The following is a 22,304-nucleotide window of genomic DNA, read 5'->3' as shown; positions in this document are numbered from 1 at the left end:
CATGTGGAACCTTAACTAAAACCTTGCTGGCGTCCATATCGACCATGACCTCATGAAACCTGGTTACTTCACAATAGATTCACACAAATTCATGTGACACCATGAGGGGAATAGATAGGGTGAATGCACAGTCTTTTACCCAGGGTAGGGGAATCAAGAACCAGAGGACATAGGTATAAGGAGAGAGGGGAACGACTGAAGGGGAACCTGAGGTGTGTGGTGTGTATATGGAATAAGTTGCCAGAGCAGGTAGTTGATGCAGGTACTATAATAACATTTAAAAGATACTTTGAAAGGTACGTAGATAGGAAATTCTTAGAGGGATATGGGCCAAACACAGGCAAATTGGACTAGTTTAGATAGGGCATGTTCGTCAACATGCACATGTTGGGACGAAGGGTCTGTTTCCAAGCTGTATGAATCTACAATTTCCCATGCACAAAACGATGCTGCCTATCCCTAATCCACCCCTGTATTTTCAGATGTATCTTATCCCTCAAGAAGGCTCTCCAGGAATTTTCCTACAACAGACTTAAATGTTTACAGTTCCCAGTTGTTTCTTTGCAGTCCTTCTTAAATTGAGGCACCACATTAGCCACCCTCCAATCTTCCGAGGCCTCATCTGTGTATAAAGATGATTCGCACATCTCAGCCCGGGCTCTTCCAATTTCTTCTCCAGCTTCCCACAGTGCCCTTGGATATACTTGATCAGATGCAAGAGATTTATCTTTTTGAGAATCTTGGAATTGTAAATATATACAAGGACGTTTTTTTTTTGTCTGAAGTATTGTGGCTGTGAACACGACGTTTTGCACGCATCTTTTGGCTTAGATTCATATCTCGTACACCAACGCACCTTCAATTGACTCAGAACCTGTAGACTGGTTTGAGGCGTTATGCAAATTATAATTCTCAGCAGAAATGTGTGGAGAAGACAGGTGTTTAAAAATAATGAATGTTCACAAACCTTTGGTTTATGACACGGGGATCATGAAATCACCAGCTGGACAATATTCAGGATGTGCTTTCATTGTTATTTGCACTGGATTAAAATGTTACCTGCCAAAGGTAATTTAGTTTTTCTGCAGCTAAAGTCCCGTTGATATGCCATCTTCATTTATTGCAGCTTGGTCTTTTTTTGATGTTAGTATGGAAGAAATTGGTTAGGATTGATTTAAAATTTTCTGCTTAAATGTTGCTTCAGGAAGAAAGCAACAGGCCAAATAGTTTAATTTGTCAATTTCTGGTCCAGACTTATCTCCTCAAGGCTAAAAGCTTGATTATATTCTGACTTTCTGAGATTAGCAGAAATCATGAAGAGTCTTGTGCGGTAATTAATGGGCTAAACTTCAAACTTGTACAGAGTCTGCGGAAATCAGTCACAGCCATGACCCGATCATTATTTATTGTTGAACAGTATGTATTGTTTCATATACTCTCTAGTCCCTTCGTGAACTTGAAGCAGTTAAATATAGTACTTTATGGAGTACTTTAACAATTTCTGGCAGCCCAAAATACTTCACTCCGAGTACTTTAAAAGTGATATCAGTACTGTAACAATATGAAAGGCGGCAAGATAGACACAAAATGCTGGAGTAACTCACCGGGACAGGCAGCATCCCTGGAGAGAAGGAATGGGTGACATTTTGGGTCGAGACCCTTCTTCAGACTGATGTCAGGGGAGAGGGAGATACATAGATAAGGAAGTGCGAAAATAAGACAAAAGGAATGGAGATCAAGAAAAATGTAGAATAGATCACAGTTAGCTGGGAGAAGGTAACAACAAAGCAAACAGAGATAAAATGTAGTCGGAGACATTAAGACTGGTCGGAGAACTGGGAAAGGAAAGGGATGGAGAAAGAGGGACAGCAAGGGTTACTTGAAGAGAAGTCAATGTTCATACCACTGGGGTGTAAGCTGCCCAAGCAAAAATGAGGTACTGTTCCTCCAATATGCGCTGGGCCTCACCCTGACAATGGGGGAGGCCCAGGACGGACAGGTCAGTGTGGGAATGGGAGGAGGAGTTAAAGTGTTTAGCAATCGGGAGATCAGGTAGGTTTAGGCGGACTGAGCGGAGGTGTTCAGTGAAACGATCGCAGAGTCTGCGCTTGTTCAGTCTGTTTCAATGGAGACAACAAGAGACTCGGAGGCTGAAATCTTGAGCAAGAAGTAACTGGTGGACTTAGCATGTCAGGCAGCATCTGTGGAGGGAAATGGACAGGCAACATTTGCACCTCACTTCTTGTTACCAGTTACCTCCCCTCTACTTGAGTCTCGAAGCAGGGTCCTGATCCAAACCATCATGTGTCCATTTCCCTCTACAGTTCCTGCCTGACCCGCTGAGTCAGCAAAGTGCAGGGAAAAAATAGCAAGGTAGACTGGCAGTTCAAATACATCTCCTTGGAAACTAAAGCAGAACAGTTTTAGGAATTTCACAAATTTGTAGCAGGCATACAATTGCTATTAATTTTAAAATATTGAATGTGACCTTGTTTTATTTGTAGAATAAAGGCCATCACCATAACCAGGGTGACCACTTTCCTACAGATGGTTTTGGTAAGTCGACTATAACATTTTTTTGTCATATAATAAAATAATGCAGCTGCTGTAAAATATAATATTTTTGAAAGCTTCAGATCTCCTGTTCTAAGCTATATGATCTCTTTGTTTTCAACAGTTGTGTGAAATCAAAATATAAAATGGGCACCTGATGTATTCATGCTCTGAGCGTTAGAGCAAATAAATGAATTTGTTTAATATTTCAGATATGCTAAGTACGAAATGTAAATATTCTAGCAATTTAGCCTCTTCTAGATTTTTTTCAACATGAATTATAAGACCAAATAAATGTAGTTTAGAGATACAGCTTGGAAGAGGCCTTTTGGCCCAAATATCGATGCTGACCATTGATCACCCTTTCACACCAGTTCCGTGTTATCTCACTTTCTCATCCACTCCCTGCACGCTAGGGGCAATTTACAGCGGTCAATTAACCTACAAACCTGCATGCCTTTGGGATATGGGAGGAAACTGGAGTACCCGGAGAAAACCCACGATGTCACAGGGAGAATGTGCAAACTCCACATAGACAGCACCCGAGGTCAGGATTGAACCCGAGTCTCTGGCAGTGTGAGGCAGTAGCTTTACCAGCTGCACTATCATGCCATCCAAATCTGACCCAGTAAAGGAGTGACTACGTGATGGTTGGTCCGCTGGTAATGGTAGCACCATAGTCGCCCGGAACTAGTAAAAGCTAAATTTGTGTCCGTTCTTGTTTCTGAATGCTACAGTTCCCATATGGGTGAGGACAGGGTCAGCATATAATTGCCTCACAAGTAAAAATCTGGAGAGCTGGCAGTTTTTTTGGCTTGTTTTTCAAGACGTGTTACTGTGAGGAACCAAGGGAGGAAATGGAAGATGGAGGAGGAAGGAATTATCTAATGAAGAAAAAACATTTTCACCCAGAGAGTTGTGAATTTGTGGAATTCCCTGCCACGGATGGCAGTGGAGGCCAAGTCACTGGATGGATTTAGGAGAGAGTTAGATAGAGCTCTAGGGGCTAGTGGAATCGAGGGATATGGGGAGAGGGCAGGCACGGGTTATTGATTTGGAACGATCAGCCAGGATCACAATGAATGGCGGTGCTGGCTTGAAGGGCCGAATGGCCTCCTCCTGCACCTATTTTCTATGTTTCTATGATATCAAAATGAAATTGTTTGAAATAAAAACAGAAAGTGCTGCGGAAATTCAGCAGGTCATGGTTCATTTGTGGAAAGAGAAATGGTTAATATTTCAGATGTACAAATGTTTTCAAAATCTTCTCCGGTTTTGATGAATGGTCCGATACCTGAAATGTAAACTACTTCTCTTTCCACGTGTATTGCTTGACCTGGTGAGTTCTTCCAGCATTTTCGGCTTAAATTTTGGAGTTCCAGCATCTGCGTTTTTTAAATAATTTCTGTTTGCTTTTGAAATTAAATGAACCTTGGAGTGGGGTAGGATCGGGAGATAATGCTAAGTTATGATTCCTCTGGGAAGAAAGTTGACTTGGAAGTCTGAATGTTATCTGGCAATGTACACGAATGCATCGATGCCGTGGTTTCCACTTTGATCTCCATGGCTATGCAGGGAAAGGTCATGAACAAAGATTTATTCGTACACAGTGACTATTGAAAATCGATAGGTGGGCTATCAGAAGCCATTTTTATTTCCATGTTAGAGCTATTGTCTCACAGTGCTAATGACCTGAGTTCGATGTTGACCTCAGGTGCTGCCTGGGTAGAGTTTGCACGTTCCCTAAATGGCCTCATGGATTTCATATGCGTACTCCAGTTTCCCCCCCCCCCCATATATTCTAGAGACGTGCAGATTTGTAGGGTAATTGACCTCTATAAATAGTGTGTCTGGAGTGGACGCAAAAGTGGGATAACAGAGCTGGCGTGAACAGGTGATCGATGGTCGGCGTGGACTCGGTGGGCTGAAGAACCTGTTTTCATGCTGTGTCTTTCAATTAATTGAATTTTCAGTATATGGTTATTCTGCAGTTTCGCTCATCGATATATTGTGCACCTTATTGGTTACACTCATATGCAGGAAATAGTTTCTTCATGGAAAGGATGTGTGCCATTTTCAGCAGTATGGTTATAACCAATGACACTAGAAAGGATAGGAGAACAAGACTGTTAGTCTGACTTTAGGTATTTCTGCTGATCTAAAGTGAATCTATTCAAATTTAATATTTCACAGTTCAACCCAATTCTACAGTATTAATTGGGAATCCCATCCGAGCCTATACCCCTCCTCTTGGTTCTCATCCTGCCCTCGGTAAATCTCCAAGCCCTGTCCAACGGATAGATCCACATACTGGGACGAGCATCCTGTACGTGCCTGCTGTCTATGGTGGAAACATGGTGATGTCTGTGCCTTTGCCAGTAAGTATTTATTTTGTTCCTCAATTGGTCAAATGGAATCGTAATTAAAAAATGTGATCACTTCCTCTCTCCTCTCTCCTCTCTCCTCTCTCCGAATTAATTTCAAACTGCGTTAGTTATTGGACCAAGAGCAGCTCTGTGTTAGCTTCAAATATTAATGAAGTAATTATTTGGTTGGGTAAATATACTGTGTAGCTGTCTGAAACGAGGATATATTTTATTAAAATGCTGTTTAAAAATCCATTTAATGTTGATTGTCATTGTGGGACTCCCACATGCAGCCCCAGAATCTGTGCAGATTGACAGCTTCTTTGAGCTGATTTGAGGTGCCACCAGCAGACAAGGGCAAGGTGGTACATTGTTGTCGACTGCTATGTAAGAATATCAGTGGCGTTATCAGCAAGAAAAAGTATAGATGAACTCTGAGATATTTGCAGGAAGGCACTTGAAATGGAGCTTCAAGACTAATCTGGAAAGCACTTTATGCATACAGGAGATTTGATTGAATTATGAAACCCTAGTGATTTGCAATGAAGTGCAGTTCACTAACACACAAGATGAATAAGATAAAAATTAATTATACAGCTTCACATTGAGAGATTCTGTTCCACTGTACTTTCAGTTTTATTGATGTTTTTCTGGTCCGGTTTGCCGCAAAAATGTACATTAATGATTTATACAAATCATTAAAATCGTCTTTTGCCTTGCTCCCAAAGTCTGTTCACCTGCAAAGAATTCTGAAGACATTTTGCGAGATCCCATGGCTGCCACAACAGGGTAGGATTACAGACATCTCTGGAGTATGAAAGCTGGAGTTTTATTTTATAATTACAAATCTGAAGGGTTACACTGTATAAACCTTTTTGCTGCCCTGGGAGCCAGTGAGGTTCAGTGAGTGAGTGGAACAGCCTAAGAAAGGGTAGAAACTGTAGAACTCAACAAAATCAGGATGGTAAAGAGCAAAAGGATGATTGGAGAAATCAGTGGGTTTTGAGTTGTGAAAGGAGTCACGGGATGTGGGGTTTATACAGGACAATTGTGCAGGGATAGAAGGCCCACCATGATCTTTGTGAGTGGTGGAGTGGGCACAAGGGGCTGAATCCCCAACTGCAGCATCAGTTTTTTAATTCTTATGAAAGCAACAAAATAGTCAGGGCTACAGGTGAGAAAGGTACAAATGAGGGTTTCAACAGCAGTTGTGTTGAGCTCGAAGTTGTGAACTTACAGAGCTGGAGGTGGGCGTACTTGAAGATGGAGGGTACAGACGGTCAAACGCTCAGCTTGGGGAAGTGAGTCACAAAGAGTACTCCATCTAGTCCAAAATGCACCACAGCTTGGGGGAAAAGTAGTAAATGGGATAACAAAGTCAAGAGGAGAAGTCGTCCATCAATTGAATGAGGATGCAAGGCAGGGAGCACATGGTGCCAAATTAAACTAACCCCATGTGCCATTTACTGGCATGAAATTCTGGCTTTGTTTTCCTCTGCTAATTTAGCAAATATGTTTAATTTATTTTAACCAGTGAGTCAATTGTTGCCTCTTTCTTGGTCTGTATATTTTAAGCATTTATTGAAAAGGATTCCTTGGGCAGAGAGACATCTATTTGCTGTCCATTCTGCTCGCCTAACGCTCAAGGCTGGAGGCACTGAAAAAATTGACTTGGAATTGTATTTGCCTATCTTTCAGGTTATGTTAAATGTTTGTCTGAATTACATCAACTTCAGTTTATTTACGATGAAGGATAACTGTCTAGTGAATTCAATTGTTCCTTATATCCAGTGACACTTGGAATACACTCAACAGGAATAATTAAGTTTGCTTTAGCAGAAGTAGTCATTGCTAGAGGCTGGTAATGGACTTCATTCTCCTGCATCACTTTAATTTTCTGCGCTCTTTGGTATTTCTTGAAGTCAGGTGAGCAAATTGTTGCAGCACTCAATGCTGTCTGGATATTGAGCAGCCTTGTATACAGATTTCTGGATTAAAACAGCTGGATGTGTTTTAATTTGTGCCTATGAAGATAGTTGATTGTCCAAGCCTTCATTGGCATTAACATGGGTTTTGGAAAGTTAAACATTGATTTGCAGTTGTAGCTAAAGGAACCTCAATTGCAACAAATGGACCATAGCACAGGAGCAGGCCTTTGGGCCCACAATGTCTATGCTGAACACGATGCCAAATTAAATTTCTTCTGCCTGATGTGTATCACTCCATTTCCTGCATATTCATGTGCCTTTTTAAAAGCCTCTTAAATGCCACTTTCGTATCTGCTTCCCCGAGCAACGTGTTCTATGCATCCACTTCTCTGTGTAAAACAAAAGCTTGCCCTGCACGTCTTTGCATTTTCCCATCTTATCTTAAAGTTATGCCCTCTAGTATTTGACATTTCCACCCTGGGAATAAGATTGATTGTCTACCGTATCTATGTCCCTCACAATTTTATAAACTTTTGTCAGGTTTCCCCTCAGCCAGAGAAAACAATCCAGGTGTTAAAAATTGCAATTTTAAGGATTCACTGTTGGTCTTCCATTAAAGAATCCACTGTTTATGTTGGCTTCCTCTGAATTAATCTGTTTTCTCCAATTATGGAACGGGGCTGGCCAAAATACTTCAGGTTTGCCTTTTAACATTTGCACAAGACTGCGCTCCGCTGCATCCATTGCAAGTCAGGCGGAAAATCTTTCTAAAATTAGCAAAATTGCCTTTATCGGTTTTGCAGAGCCCAGTATTTTCAGCAGTGGGTGAGTTTAACTCTGATGCAATGTGGCAGCTCTTATCTGAAAAATTGAAAACCAAAGTGATATTGTGTACTTACAGAATATTCATGCCGAAATGCGTTATTAAAATAGTGCACAGAGGAATTGCTGCAGAAAACATTGAAGCTATTTCAATATTAGTCTTTGTCCATTAGCTTTTTGATTAGTTCTTCTCTGGTTTCTGCTCCTCCAAAATTGATATCTTTAGGTTTAGGCATAAATGGCATCTATTTGATTTGAAGTCTAGTGCCAGGTGAAAAATACGCCGACGTGGTAGCTCCAACACTTATGCAATAGGGATTAAATGATAAAATGTACGACAGATATCATAGTCATATAGCACAGAAACAGGCCTTTGGCCCAACTTGTCCATGACGGCCAAGATGCTCCATCTATGCAAAATGAAAGTCGCCTCTTCTAACTGCCGCACTTTATGCAGCAAAGTTTGATTGTGCTAGCCTTGTGCTGAGTGCTAGTTCTTGATTTGATTTGTATGTCAAGAGTCCAATTTAGTGTTTACTGATGGATGCAACTTGGGTATTGAAATTCAAGTCATGGTACTCGGTGGCATTTCTCTAATGCTCACCAGCAATGGGGGATATGGGCCATGTGCAGGCTGATGAGATTATCTTATCTTGGCATCATGTTCGGTACCGACATTGAGTGTCGAAGGGCCTGTTACTGTGCTGCACTGTTCTGTGTTAATGTTCAGTGGAATAGCCAGCCAAGAAGGCTCAGGTGCTTTGTTTCAGACATTTAATTGAATTATGATTTTGTCTACCATCCAATGTACACCACTTTGGAACATGGGAGAAGAAATGCAGAGAAGTGTACTGCAAATAGTATGTACTCATGGTTTTTCTATGTGTGTATTCATGCACTCAGAGTAGGCCTTCTTATTTTCATTAAAAGGCATGAAGAAAATTCTTGATTTACCACAGAAGATATCGAAGGTGACATTTAACAGGAAAATGTATTTCTAAAATTTTATATTTCCTTGCTCATAACTCATTAATAATGTATTGTGAGTTGTCAACTTCATTTTACTGTTTTAAAATGAAAAACAAGTTCTAAAGACCAGCAGTTTCATTGCTCAACGAGAAGTATCAGGAGAGATTGTGTGTACTCTTCCGGCCATCTTAGTGAGTTAGAACTTGGCTTTGTGGTATAATCTGAGAAAGTGTAGCATCTCCACAGTGAAGTTCATGAAGATGGCAGCATTTCACATTACAATTTCCATTTGTAAACACTGTAAGGAGGAGAAGGGCTAATTGTGCTTGTAATGAACCTATGTAGAATGGTGTTCTGGAAACAATTAAACATGCTTTACAGTACGTATCGACAATAGACAATAGGTGCAGGAGTAGGCCATTCGGCCCTTCGAGGCAGCACCGCCATTCAATGTGATCATGGCTGATCATCCACAATCAGTACTCCGTTCCTGCCTTCTCCCCATATCCCCTGACTCCGCTATCTTTAAGAGCCGTATCTAGTTCTCTCTTTAAAGCAGCCAGAGAACCGGACTCCACCGCCCTCTGAGGCAGAGAATTCCACAAATTCACAGTTCTCTGTGCGAAAAAGTGTTTCCTCGTCTCTGTCCCAAATGGCTTACCCCTTATTCTTAAACTATGGCCCCTGGTTCTGGACTCCCCCAACATCGGGAACATGGTTCCTGCCTCTAGCATCTCCAAACAATCTTATATGTTTCAATAAGATCCCCTCTTATCCTTCTCAACTCCAGAGTGTACAAGCCCAGCCGCTCCATTCTCTCAGCAGGACTGTTTTGTCAACACATCAAGGGCCACTCGCATGCTAATTAGTCTCTCTTCTCCCCTTCCACCGCAGGCACATACTGCCAGATTCAAGAGCAACTTCTTCCCCACTGTTATCAGAGTCTTGCTCAGACTCATATGCTAAGAATGTATTCCCAATCTTCCCATCTGCAGTGCCCTCCATAATGTTTGTGATGAAGACCCATCATTTATTTATTTGCCTCTGTACTCCACAATTTGAGATTTGTAATAGAAACAAATCACTATGTATAAACACTGCTGTAATTTCTACATGGTGAAACCAGAATGTATAAAAAATACCCTTTAATAAAATCTGACAATGTACACTTTAACCACATGCGATTTTTTTTTTCTATTACAAATCTCAAATTGTGGAATGCAAAGGCAAATAAATAAATGATGGGTCTTTGTCCCAAATATTATGGAGAGCACTGTACCTTGTTGAGATCCTTGCTCTTTTTTTTTACCGCTCTTCCTCTGTATCCTTAACACTATATTGTGCAAATTGTGCACTGTATTTAATTTTTACACTACCTGAAGTACTCATCTACCGTTTGATTGGACTTGTGTATGATACGATATGACTAGATAGAGCGCAAACAAAATTTGTCACTGTTTCTTGGTGCACGTGATAAAAATAAACTAATACTGCTGTCTGACTTGTTTCATTTAGAATGAAGAAAGCAGATCATGATTTAGTTTCATTTCAGTTTGAATATATTTTGGCATTCCCTGCTGTGACTTTATTTTTTGTTCCAGTGGCATTGATCCAGTTCAGAATAATCTGAGTCCAGTTGCTTTACTGATTTGTGTCCAGAATACTTCATTACAAAAACCCCTTTGTCCTGGAGCCTTTAACAAGTCTGCGAGATTAATTTTGAACCATTGCTTTGAACTAATTAAATGCAAATAGATTCGACTGTGGCTTGTGCATTAAGATAGTTTATTTCTACAATTGTTCGATTTTCAGTTATGAAAAAAGCCCAAACCTTTTTTTTTAATCATTTAAATTTTTGATCACTTTTAACCTGGACATGTGTTCCACCATTCACATCGAACCATGCATCAGAAATGCCGGTGCATATCCTGTAGCTGAATTTTATCATCTCTGTGTACCCAATCAAGTCCTTTCATCATCTTGAAGACCTTTATGAGGTTCCTTTGTGTGTGGAGAATGAAGGATCTCGGCCTGATAAGTGTAAGCCGTTATTTCGATTCCATCATTTTCTCAAATGTGAAAAACCGATTGTCACAGTATTCCCAAGAGTGGTCTGATATATTTTACAAAACTTGTCATGTTTTGAGTTCTATTCTTTGAGAAATTAGATTTATCCTTTTAGACTTGTAAGACTACATTGTGATGATGTGTATATGTAAATCCAGATGTTCTCTACCTCATTTAAACATTTATTGTGTACTTCAATTAATTTTCTTTCTGACTTTTGGCTATTGTAATAAATAATCAAAGATGGTCTCATTCAACCTAACATGATTAGGCTGGCTCTTGTTCTAAATTAGCCCCATTTCCTTGTTCTTCCCAATAGACCTAGCAGTTTCTTTCCAAATGACCATCAAATCCATCTGACCATATCGATCAAGTTTATCATTTTTGCACTTTTGTATCAATCATTTATTTGTATTGCTGCTTTAGATTTTGGATAGACCTCTTTCCTTGGGTTGTCCATCTGGTCTCATGTAGTCGTTGCTAGATTCCATTCCACTCAATTGTATTAATCAGGAGAGTGTGCTGCTTCTATAATGCTGCTATTAGTGACCGGAGTAGGTATGTATACTCACTGCAGATCCCCTGTGTAAGGGACTGAAGCTCCATCAACGTATCAGACAAAATGTGTCTCATCTATTCCTCCTCGTTCTGCCAGTTGTTCCCTACATCCACACAATATTACCCTTAAAGACATGCACTGGATGTGGTTTCCTTCCTTCTGGGTCTGGGAGGTAGCATGGTGATATCACTTGTAACAGAAATGATTGTGTGAAAACACACATCCTGGTAGACTCTTAAACACAATAATAGTTTTCTTGCATGTTTCTGTTTTTTCTCCCTGACGTCTGCAGTAATTCAGCCTTGGACATTGTTGATTACGACTGTTTTTGCAGGTTCCTTGGCCTAGTTACCAAAGCCGTTTTGCAGTCGATCCTCGCATTATGAGCCATCAAGCAGCTATGGCATACAACATGAACCTGTTGCAAGCACATGGTCGTGGATCTCCCATCCCTTATGGTCTTGGCCATCATTCTCCAATTGGAGTAGGACAACAACATCCTGAGAAGGAGCACGAACAAAATAGAATAGGTGAGTACCTCAGATGAATTGGTGCCGTAGCTCTCCTACGAACAAAATAGTGTCTTTAAAACAAACGCATAATCAATCCCCATTTTTAATCTGCTTTTTTTTAAAGCACAGGGTGTACAATGGAACAAATTGCTTAATTGGTACCAATATTGGAGTTGCTGTTGATTGATTTTCTTGCAGAATTATGCCGTTTGGAGGAATCAATGTTCTGCCAACGCGGAAAGTCAGAATTGATTGTAGCCAATCTCAGGCACGACCACATTCTTTGGATAGATCAAAAAACACACCCAGTGGTTCTGGCAGAATGTGTGGAGAGAAGTAGATGAGGATCTGAGGGGAACCTTTGCACACAGTGGGTGGTGGATGTATGGAATGTGCTGCCAGACGAAGTTGTAGTTCAGATAGGTATCATGGTCGAGTTTGGCAGAAGGGCCTCTGCATCTATGATGCTTTAAAACAACAGCATATATTGACAACACTGTGGTCAGACAGAATGGAGATGATGTGGAAATTCTGTAAATCGAGCTCAGTAACCAACCATTATAATTGAGAGGATTAAACTTAGTGTTCAGCTGCTGTTTAGTTATTCTGGGGAATTATTTTAAAGGAGGCTGTAAATTCCGGTTCCTTCATTCTCTGAATAGGCTCTTTAACTTTGTTTGCTGTGCAGTAGACAGATAGTGGTGAGTCATTTACTGAGGCCCGTATCCTACACGTTGGCAATGATCGCTCTGATTTTGAATATTTCTCAAACTATTTCAACAAAATGACTAATTCTGTACTGCGGAGCTGGTTGAGATGTTAGGATTTTCCTGATTGACTGACAGTGGTGATCTGGGAAACACTCCGAGCGCAATGGAAGAGCTGACCTAAAGCAAAATGTAAAAATTTGGAGGATTCACCAGGTGGGAGGTTACAAGAGGATTTTGCGATAGTGGAGTTTGATATTTGAACCCTATGTCATCAATGAAATCTGGAGAGTGATTGGGGTGATAGGTACAAAAGTCCATGGAATCTGTGAGCAGGGGGAGTGCATGTTGAAGGCTGTGGTGATGAGGGTGCAGGCGATACCTGGAGAAATGAGACCGCACTAGGAAAGTTAAACTCGACAATTAGTTTTGCAGTGACAGTGAGATAAGCAGAGATGTAGAAGCTATGATGAATTTGATTTTCAGATTAACGAGGATCTGTGAGACTTGGGTTTTACGTTGTCATATCCCACATCGCTGAGACACTTGTGCTAGGTGGTATTTTCTTCGAGGCACAATTTATGCATGACTTTATCACAAGCAGTCTAACAATAATCAAGGTTGGTAACAAGTTAGAACCAGATGATGTCAGGAAATTCGCTGCCAATTTATCCTTTATTCTTGGACCCTTCCTCTTGCTATAATGTAAGAATGAATAAAAGGAAGGGGTCTGAATAAAATTCGAGGCGAAGTATCGGAGGAATCGGAACAGAAACCAATTACATCGAAATAGGTGAGAGTGGAAATACAAGGGAAATTCCCTGGCTCTGAACCACAGGAGAAATGCTGGAAGGGAATATTATCTGGAATTGAGGAGAAAAGACATAATTCTTATGGGGCTTGAGCGAGATGCAGCAAGGATATTTCCCCAGGCAGCGATATGAAGAACAAGGGCAAGTGGAGATGTGTAGTCATAAAGTCATGTGACAGGAGCAGAATTAGACCATTCGGCCCATCAAGTCTACTCCACCATTCAATCATGTCTGATCTATCCCTCCCTCCTAACTCCATTCTCCTGCCTTCTCCACATAAGTCCTGACACCCGTATTAATTCAGAATCTATCTAAAAAATATCCATTAACGTGAAATCCACAGCCTTCTGTGGCAAAGAATTCCACAGATTCACCACCTTCTGACTAAATAAATTCCTCATCATCTCCTTCCTAAAAAATCCTTTAATTCTGAGGCTATGCTTCCTAGTCTTCTCACTAGTGGAAACATCCTCCCCACATCCACTCTATCCAACCTTTCACTATTCAGTAAGTTTCAATGAGGAGTCCCCTCATCCTTCTAAACTCCAGCGAGTATAGGCCCAGTGCCGTCAAACGCTCATCATAGGTTAACCTATTCATTCCTGGGATCATTCCTGTAAACCTTTTCTGGACCCTCTAAAGAGCCAGCACATCCTTCCTAATATATGGTCCCCAAAATTGCTCACAAAACTCCGAATGCGGCCTGAGCAGCACCTTATAGAACATCAGCATTACATCCCTGATTTTGTATTCTAGCCCTCTTGAAATAAATGCTAGCATTGCGTTTGCTTTCCTTACTACCAATTCAACTTGCAAATTAACTTTTTGGGAATCTTGCACCAGCACCCCCAAGTCCCTTTACACCTGCAATTTTTGGATTCTCTCCCCATTTCGAAAATAGTCTACACCTCTATTCCGACTACCAAAAAGCATGACTCCACACTTTGCTGCACTATATTCCATCTCCCACTTCTCTGCCCACTCACCCAACCTGTCCAAGTTCCTTCTGCAGAGTCCCTTCTTCCTCTACACTACCTGTCCCTCCACCTATTTTCTTATCATCGGAAAACTTGTTAGACTAAAATGGATGTCCATTTAAGATTAAGATGAAGAGGAATTTTTTCTGAGGATTGTAAATGTCTTCAAGTGTATTTGAGGCTGCAGTAGATATTTTGGGCTCGAGGAAAATCAAGAGGTAAGGGGGACAGGCAGCGAAGGGAATTGCCCATGCATGATCTTATTGAGTGGGGGTGCAGGGACTTGGGGCTACATCAAGAATGTTTCATTGTCATGTGTACCATCAACAGAACAATGAAATTCATACTTGCAGCAGCATAACAGGTCATTATACCTATTTAGCATATAATAAACAAAATATTTGTAGATAACATAATAATAAACAAAAATGCAATAAATTAATAATCCCAAACTAGTGAAAAAAGCCCAAAGTGCTTAGTGCAACCAAAGACAGTCCATAGTTCATAGTTAAGTTAGGGTTGTATTGTGTTCCAGAGTCTGATGGTTGTTGAGAAGAAGCTATTCTTGAACCTGGTGGTCAATGTTTTCGCATTTCTGTTCCTTCTTCCACATGGTAGGTGAGGGTGGCATAGGTCTTTAATGCCAACATCTGACCAACTTTTTGTTAGTTTAGTTTAGAGATACAATGCGGAAACAGGCCCTTTGGCTCACCAAGTCTTCACCGGCTAGCGATCCTCACACACTAACGCTATCCTGCACACTAGGGCCAATTTACAGTTATACCAAGCCAATTAACTTGCGTCTTTGCATGTATATGGAGTGTGGGAGGAAACTGGAGATCCTGGAGAAACCCCAAACAGGTTATGGGGAGAACGTACAAACTCCCGACAGACAAGCACCTGTACTCGGGGTCGAACCTGGGTCTCTGAAGCTATAAGGCAGCAACTCTACCGCTGTGCCACCATGCCGCACAAACACTTCAATGTCTTATTTTCTCGCAACGTCACTTTTTTTTTTTAGCACAGTAAAAAAAAAAACTGAAGATGATTGATATACCATCTTAAAGGATAACTTGAAGTAAAATGTGCACCTTCTCTGCTATACAGTATGATCAAGAATGTTTTGGTGACTGATCAAGGCAATTTTAATGCTGTCAGTGGTGTAAAAGCTGGATTGAGAGGTACTGATCAAGGATTTGTAGGATAGAGACCGGGCTAAAAATCAAGGGACTAAAATCAGAGATGTTGAAAATCAAAGGCTTCTGTTGGACTTTGTAAGAGAAGAATATGAAGTTACTAAGACTATTAATTTGATAATTAAATTATAGAATTATCCGAACTGTAACATTTGTCTGGAAGAATCTGGTGTAAATGTAGCTTATAATTTAATTTATAATATATAATTTATTGTAAACTTTTCAAGATTTTCTTATGTAAAAATTACAACTTCTTCGCAAATAATTCCAGCAAAAAGTGAGGCAAGTGTAAGAAGTGAACAAAGTAGGCTTCAGACTCCTGAGAAGAAACCACCTGACTCCAAAGAAAAACAGGTATGTGAGGTTTATTTTAATAGCTCACCTTGAAAGTAAGCACTCTGTTTGATTTTCTTTGAAATTTATAAAGGGAAGGAACAAAGCATGGAAGTTAATGAAATTGGATACAGTTTTGTACTTCAAAATATAACTCTGGTCCAATGCCTAAAACGGAACAGATCACAGGCAGAGTCATTGTTCAGAATGACATGTTTGGTTAAGATGGGTGAGAGAGTGTGATGGGAGAATAATAAATTGATTGAAATCCAGTTCAAATGTAATTCTCTGTCAATCAGACAAATGGAAATCCTATATAAATCCTTGACTTGTATATATTACATGTGTACTTATTGACTTCTAATATCTGCATCAATTATCATATTTTTTGTTTTATTCTTTACATGAATTGTGGTCATGTTTTGGCCCTTGTATCTCTGGTTTAGAAAATTATTACTATATTTATCAAAAGTGTGCAAAATTGTGACTACTTTCTTCTGGTCTGCCGTGTTCCAGATGGCTTTGTTCATGGCATTTTTATCAGTTTGGGAATTTTCTGTCATATTTTAGTTCGACACAAGGAAATGCAGAGAGTGGCAGGGTATGGAATTTGTGCACGCAGATGAGTTTAGTTTATCGTGGCAAGATGTTTGGCACAGAAATGTTGCCTGAAGGCACTGTTCTATGTTCTATATTTCCTTATGGCAGGGGAGGGGGCTATTTAGCCCAAGGAGTCTGTGCCAACTATGAGCAATCCCTCACTTACCTCTCCGCAACATACTTTCTCTCTCATGCCCAACAAATTCCTCCTGGTTATTCTGCCACCCAGCTACACTAGGGGTGATTTACAGTTGGTCAATTAACCAAGCAGCAAGACTTTGAACAATGGAAAATAAAAGAAGGGAAAGATATACATCGACAGCATAAAATCCTACCCAGTAATGTGTAAAAATGGATGCCCTCTGCATGCATCAGGGTGGCCCAGATTTGGTGATTTTAAGGGGAATTTTCTTTTGGCATGAAGGGTGATTGGAGCCTGGAATATACTGCCTAAAGAGGTGGAAGAGGTTATTCTCAGAACATTTAAGAAACATCTAGATAAGTACTTGGAGTGTCAAGGCTGAGAAAGCTATAGATCTATTGTAGGTGAATGGGATTAAAGTAGATAGGTGCAACAGACAGCATGGACGTGTTGGGCTAAAGGACCTGTTTCCAATGCAGTATGACTCTGGAAAAACTGAGCGGTGTTGTGACGCAGCAGTTTAAAGTTGTTAAAGTGTGTTTAGGTATAAGAGAAATGGTTGACTAACCACTATGGTTTACAAAATCGTTCTGTTGGATGTATTTGTCTTCCACCCTCTGCTGTTTTCCTAACTTAATAATAATAATAATAATATATTTTATTGTCATTGCACATAAGTGCAACGAGATTTGGTATGCAGCTTCCATCCGATGTCATAACTTAAATAACTAATAAAATTTAGATTTAGATACCCCGAGAACATGGTTTATAAAAATAACATTAAAACAGTCAAAACAGACTAAAGTGCAGATGTGTCTGTGCGACGTGACCATCCGAGGGAGACAGTCCATGGGGGTGGGGGGCACTCAGCAGGGCCAGTTCAGAGCCGCTATAGCTCTGGGAATGAAGCTGTTCCTGAGTCTGGAGGTGCGGGCATAGAAGGCCTTGTAACCTCTGCCGGAGGGAAGTAGTTCGAACAGTCCATTACAAGGGTGTGAGGAGTCTCTTTATGGATGCTGACGGCCTTCCTGAGGCACCGCTTCCTCAAGGAATGCAATTGTCCTGGTGACCTGTGACCCATTGTTCATTGATAAACTGAGTTGAATCCTTTGTTCAAAGTTCTAGGTTTTTTTTCTCTATCCATGATTCACTTTGTAATGTGAAATATTTTTTAAGCTGCCTATAATTCACTTTAGATACTAAATATGGCTGTTGTGAAATAGTTTTACTTGCTGCAATTTTACCACTTATTTCATATGAAACTATTGCAATCTAATCTTAATGTTTTACATTTTTGAAAGTAACTTTAATTTTCTTTTTGATGCTAACTGGAGTTCTTTGCTCTTAATTAGGTGGAACCTGAGTTGCTGGCACAGAACAGAAGCCCAGAATCACACTCCAATTTAGGCTATCCAATGTCTAGATTTCACCGAAAGGACAATCTTGGTCAAAGGCAGCTAAATTTCCATCTTGCTTCTTCGCATCCACCGCCTGCACCTTACCATCACCCTTCTAATCGACAGTTCCCTCATCAGCACCCTGTACCTAGGCAACCCTATCCAGTACAACAGCAACAGTTGCCACAGCAGCACAGCCAGTTGCCTCAGCAGCAGCCACCACAGCTCTCTCCTGCTTTTCCTCAGGCCCCTAACCACAACTTTTTCCCCACTTCTCATTCCCATCCATCTCAGCATTCCCCAAACACTGATAACATGTGTCCGGATCAGCCCATCCCTGGTCTGGAGGGAGCAACCCCACTGAGGTCAGTTCCACACTTCAACGCCCCCCATAATCGCCCGTTCAATTTCATTGAAGACAATACCTCAGGAGCTGGGATGGGGGAAATTTTAGGTAAGCAGCATTTTGTGGATGATTCTAATCAATCTGCAGTGGAGGTTGACATTTCTAATACCGTTCAGTGCATCTTAAAAATGTTACGCACAGCATGCAAACTAAAGTATAATATTTCCCCAGGGAATTTGAGTAGCAAGTGAAGCTGCAGTTTTAGTGTGCGGGTGCATGAAAGAGGACTCGCTCACAGAGCAGGCCAGTGGAGATTGAGACGACTTCAAAAAGATCTCCAAATTTCAGTTGCTTCTGGTTTATGAGCAAAGTGCTCGCGAATTCCATACATTCCTAAATCTGTATAGTTGCAGAAAGTAAATTTCACTCCGTCTTTCATTTACATAAAAGCAAACTGCTTGCAGCTTTGGAGAAAGCAACAGCAGCTTTGTGGCTTCAGATAAGCAATCCTCATAGCAACTATTTAAGTGAACAAGGGAGCTATGGACTTTGATGTGTTACAGTTATTTTTTAATTGGAAATAGAGGATGACGGGGAAATGGAATCTAGTATTCCCGGATTTTCATATAATTTCAGACAAGTATGGTGACAAATGGCCATCAACAGCACTTCTTTGAAGATTTGTGTGCAGTGATTTCCAATAATGAATCTAATGTTGTCATTTGATATCAAATGGATATGCAGAGAATGGAAGGACATGGATCACATGCAGGCAGAGATTAGTTTAACTTGGCATCAGGCTCGGCACAGACATTGTGGGCCGAAGGTCACGTTCCTGTGCTGTTCTATGTTCTAAGTCATCACTTTTTGTTTCTTTTCCCTTATTCAATTGTACCATGATCTTCTTTGCAACTTTTTAATCTCTTTTACCATTGAATCTCGTCTGTTTTTTACCCTAATAGGGAGAAAGGTTCATAAGTAACAGGAGTGGAATTAGCCCATTCGGCCAGTCAAGTCTACTCTGCCATTCAATCATGGCTGATGTATCTTTCCCTCTCAGCCCCATTCTCCTGCCTTTTGCCTGTAATCTTTGACACGATTACTAATCAAGGTTTTTTCCTTTGCCCTTTCTTTCCCATTTCCCTTTCAGTGTATCTTTATTTTATTTTCATCTCAAACATTTTCAATTCTAAAGAGGTCACTAGCCTGAAATGTGAACTGATTCTCTAAATTCAGGTACTGCCTGATCTAAATGTTTCTGGTGTTTTTCTGTATTTGGTTCAGAAGCAAGGTCTTGCCTTTGATGTTTGAAAACAAACAATATTACATTTATGTGCAAGACGAAGATTTACCCTGATGTGCCCAAAATCTCTCATCATTTAAAATATATAAACTTGCATGTTATGCTTGTGTCTTTAAGTAACTGGAGTCTGCTAATTGGTAGTGCGGCTTAAGAAAAGTATTTTCTCCATCTTTTAAAGATAAGTTGTAAAATTGGTATTTTAAAGCATCCAACCATGTATTAATAATTGAAGGTAGACACAAAATGCTGGAGTAACTCAGCGGGTTAGGCAGCATCTCTAGAGAAGGAATGGGCGACGTTTCGTGTCGAACCCCTTCTTCAGACTGATGGCGGGGGCGGGACACAGATAGAATGTAGTCGGAGACAGTAAGACTAGTGGGAGAACTGGGAAGGGGATGGAGAGAAAAAGCAAGGGCTATCTGAAGTTAGAGAAGTCAATGTTCATACCGCTGTGGTGTTTGAAACCAATTTCACAGTTTGAGCACATAATTTAGGTTGACAATTCAGTACTGCGCTGTTACATTGCTGGAGCTATGCTTATTAGATGAAACACTAGAATCCAAGGATCTGCATGATTATTAAAAGATCTAACGCGACTTGAGGAGAAGCAGGGAGTTTCCCCAATGTTCTGAGCCGATGAGTAAAATGAGTGTGGGATGCTGCCGTCACTATTGCTAGTTATTAGTTCTGAACACAGTAAGTGAAAATAGCAGCTTCTTGAGATGTCCTGAGGACATTTAAAATGCCACATAAATATGTTTGTCCATTTAATCAGAATTGGAAGGAGTTTCCCAGCTGACATTGAGAGTTGAGTTAAAATCTGGCAATAGAGCTGTTGGGATGTTTAGTGCTGTGCTTTGTGTTTCAGGACTGCTCCCTATTTACCTGATTGACTATCTAAACGTTTAGTTTTTTTGATCACTCGTGGTCAGGTCTAGTTGTCAGTGTAATCTCAGTTTGTTTCCATCCTTGATTTGGCTTGTAGATTCATTGCATACCAGCACAGCCGAAGACCTCATGAGGCAGCATTCAAGAATTCATCAGTGGAACGAGCATCAGGATTACGTCAATACAGGGAATCCATTATACCCTCAACAACTACAGCAGCTTGCTCACCCCTCCCAGCAACAAGTCAGGTATTCACAACATGCTCTCAAGGGCCAGTGGAAGCATGGCAATAATCCAGAAGATGAAAATGGGCCAACATATCAAAGGTAAAGTTGTAATTACTTTATGCCATATCATTTAAATGTTTAGCTTAGTTTAGAGACACCACATGGAAACAGGCTCTTCAGCCTTCAGCCATGTCGACCACCCGTCACTCGCTGTGTGTTATCCCACTTTCTCATCCACTACCTACAAACTAGGGGCCATATTTACAGATGCCAATTAACCCACAAACCCGCATGTCTTTGAGATGTGGGAGGAAACCGGAGGAATCCCATGCAGTCACAAGGAGAACATGCAAACTCTACATTGACAGCACCCGAGGTCAGGATCAAACATAGGTCTCGGGCATCATGAGGCAGGATTTCTGCCACTGCGCTACCCCAAAGTGCATTTGTTGTTGGTGCCAATCTTCTGGATATTTTAACATTAGCGCTGAGGTAGTTAGCGTTGAAGAACATTTCCAGATTGAAACCTCGTATGGTCTTACACTGATTATCTGTGAAGGATAGCAAAACATAAAACGGAACAATCATAACATTGTCTTGAAGTGACTAGCCACCAGCAATCCCAACCATCCTTCTTTGTGCAAGGTACAAGTCCAGTAATAGAGACTTTTCTTGTGACTCTGATAGTCAGGCTTTATAAAGGGCTGCTTGAAGTCCTTCTCATTCAAATGTCAAGCATTCATTCTCATCTCATTTCATATGTTCATGTCATAAGAGCAGAATTGGGCTATTTGGCCCATCAACGCTTGGCATTCAATCAATTTGATCTATCTTTCCCTCTCAACTCCATTCTCTTGCCTTCTCCCTATAACCCATTTCAGGAATCCAACACGATCTGGAGCGAGGTCGGAAACTGATTCCTTCTTCAGACCGACCCGAAACATCACCCGTCCATGTTCTTGAGGGATGCAGCATACCCTGCTGAGTTACCCCAGCACTTAGTATCTAGTTCAGCAAGGTCCAGATTCCATGCTCAGCTGACCTTCATCAGGCTATCTGGATACTACATTTCGCCTTCACTCCCCTACCCTGGGAGATTAAATTAGATTGGGATTCCAGTTCTTGGTTACTGTATTACAACCCTACTGAAAGTCTTTGTTCATGGATGGTAATTGAAGGCTATATGAAATTAAATCGATAACTGACACAGTGTTATATTTTTACAAATGGAATAATTTTAACCCAGAATCTTATGTGGTTGCTAGGAATTCAGGTCAGAGGTGAATTCCCCCCCACCACGGGTACCATGTAATCCCGTGCTACCTGCTCCATGGTCGGATAGTCGGCGACTAAACCGTTTCCCCCACCTGGTTTGCCAGGTGAGGAGGGGGCTATGGACCCCCAGCAGAACCAAAAACAAGACGTGTCAAAGGGCGTTTGGACTCCTAGCTAGCCAACGGCCATCCACACTCAGTAGAAGTTGCGGTCACTGTCGTACGTAGCATTGTAAGGCGCCGTGCCCGCAGATGTTTTTGATGATGATGATGATGATGATGATGCTAGGAAATAATATTGATGCTTACATGCTGATTTGTGCCCT

The 22,304-nt window shown here is 40.9% G+C and overlaps 1 protein-coding gene across 7 annotated transcripts in view; it reads left to right on the top strand.

The window, feature by feature from the left end:
* The window catches only part of helz (helicase with zinc finger), a 187,371-nt gene that overhangs the window by 130,355 nt on the left and 34,712 nt on the right, over window positions 1-22,304 (top strand). For all 7 annotated transcript variants that reach the window (XM_033044145.1, XM_033044148.1, XM_033044149.1 and 4 more), the window contains 6 exons: window positions 2,505-2,556; window positions 4,747-4,931; window positions 11,599-11,794; window positions 15,740-15,822; window positions 17,896-18,394; window positions 20,575-20,803. In XM_033044145.1, the coding sequence (XP_032900036.1) occupies window positions 2,505-2,556; window positions 4,747-4,931; window positions 11,599-11,794; window positions 15,740-15,822; window positions 17,896-18,394; window positions 20,575-20,803 (1,244 nt within the window). The remainder of the gene's footprint in view (window positions 1-2,504; window positions 2,557-4,746; window positions 4,932-11,598; window positions 11,795-15,739; window positions 15,823-17,895; window positions 18,395-20,574; window positions 20,804-22,304) is intronic.

This window comes from Amblyraja radiata, chromosome 26 (assembly GCF_010909765.2).
Source record: "Amblyraja radiata isolate CabotCenter1 chromosome 26, sAmbRad1.1.pri, whole genome shotgun sequence".
NCBI lineage: Eukaryota > Metazoa > Chordata > Chondrichthyes > Rajiformes > Rajidae > Amblyraja > Amblyraja radiata.
The sequence above is the reverse complement of the archived record's forward strand: the minus strand, read 5'-3'. Positions and strand labels throughout refer to the sequence as shown.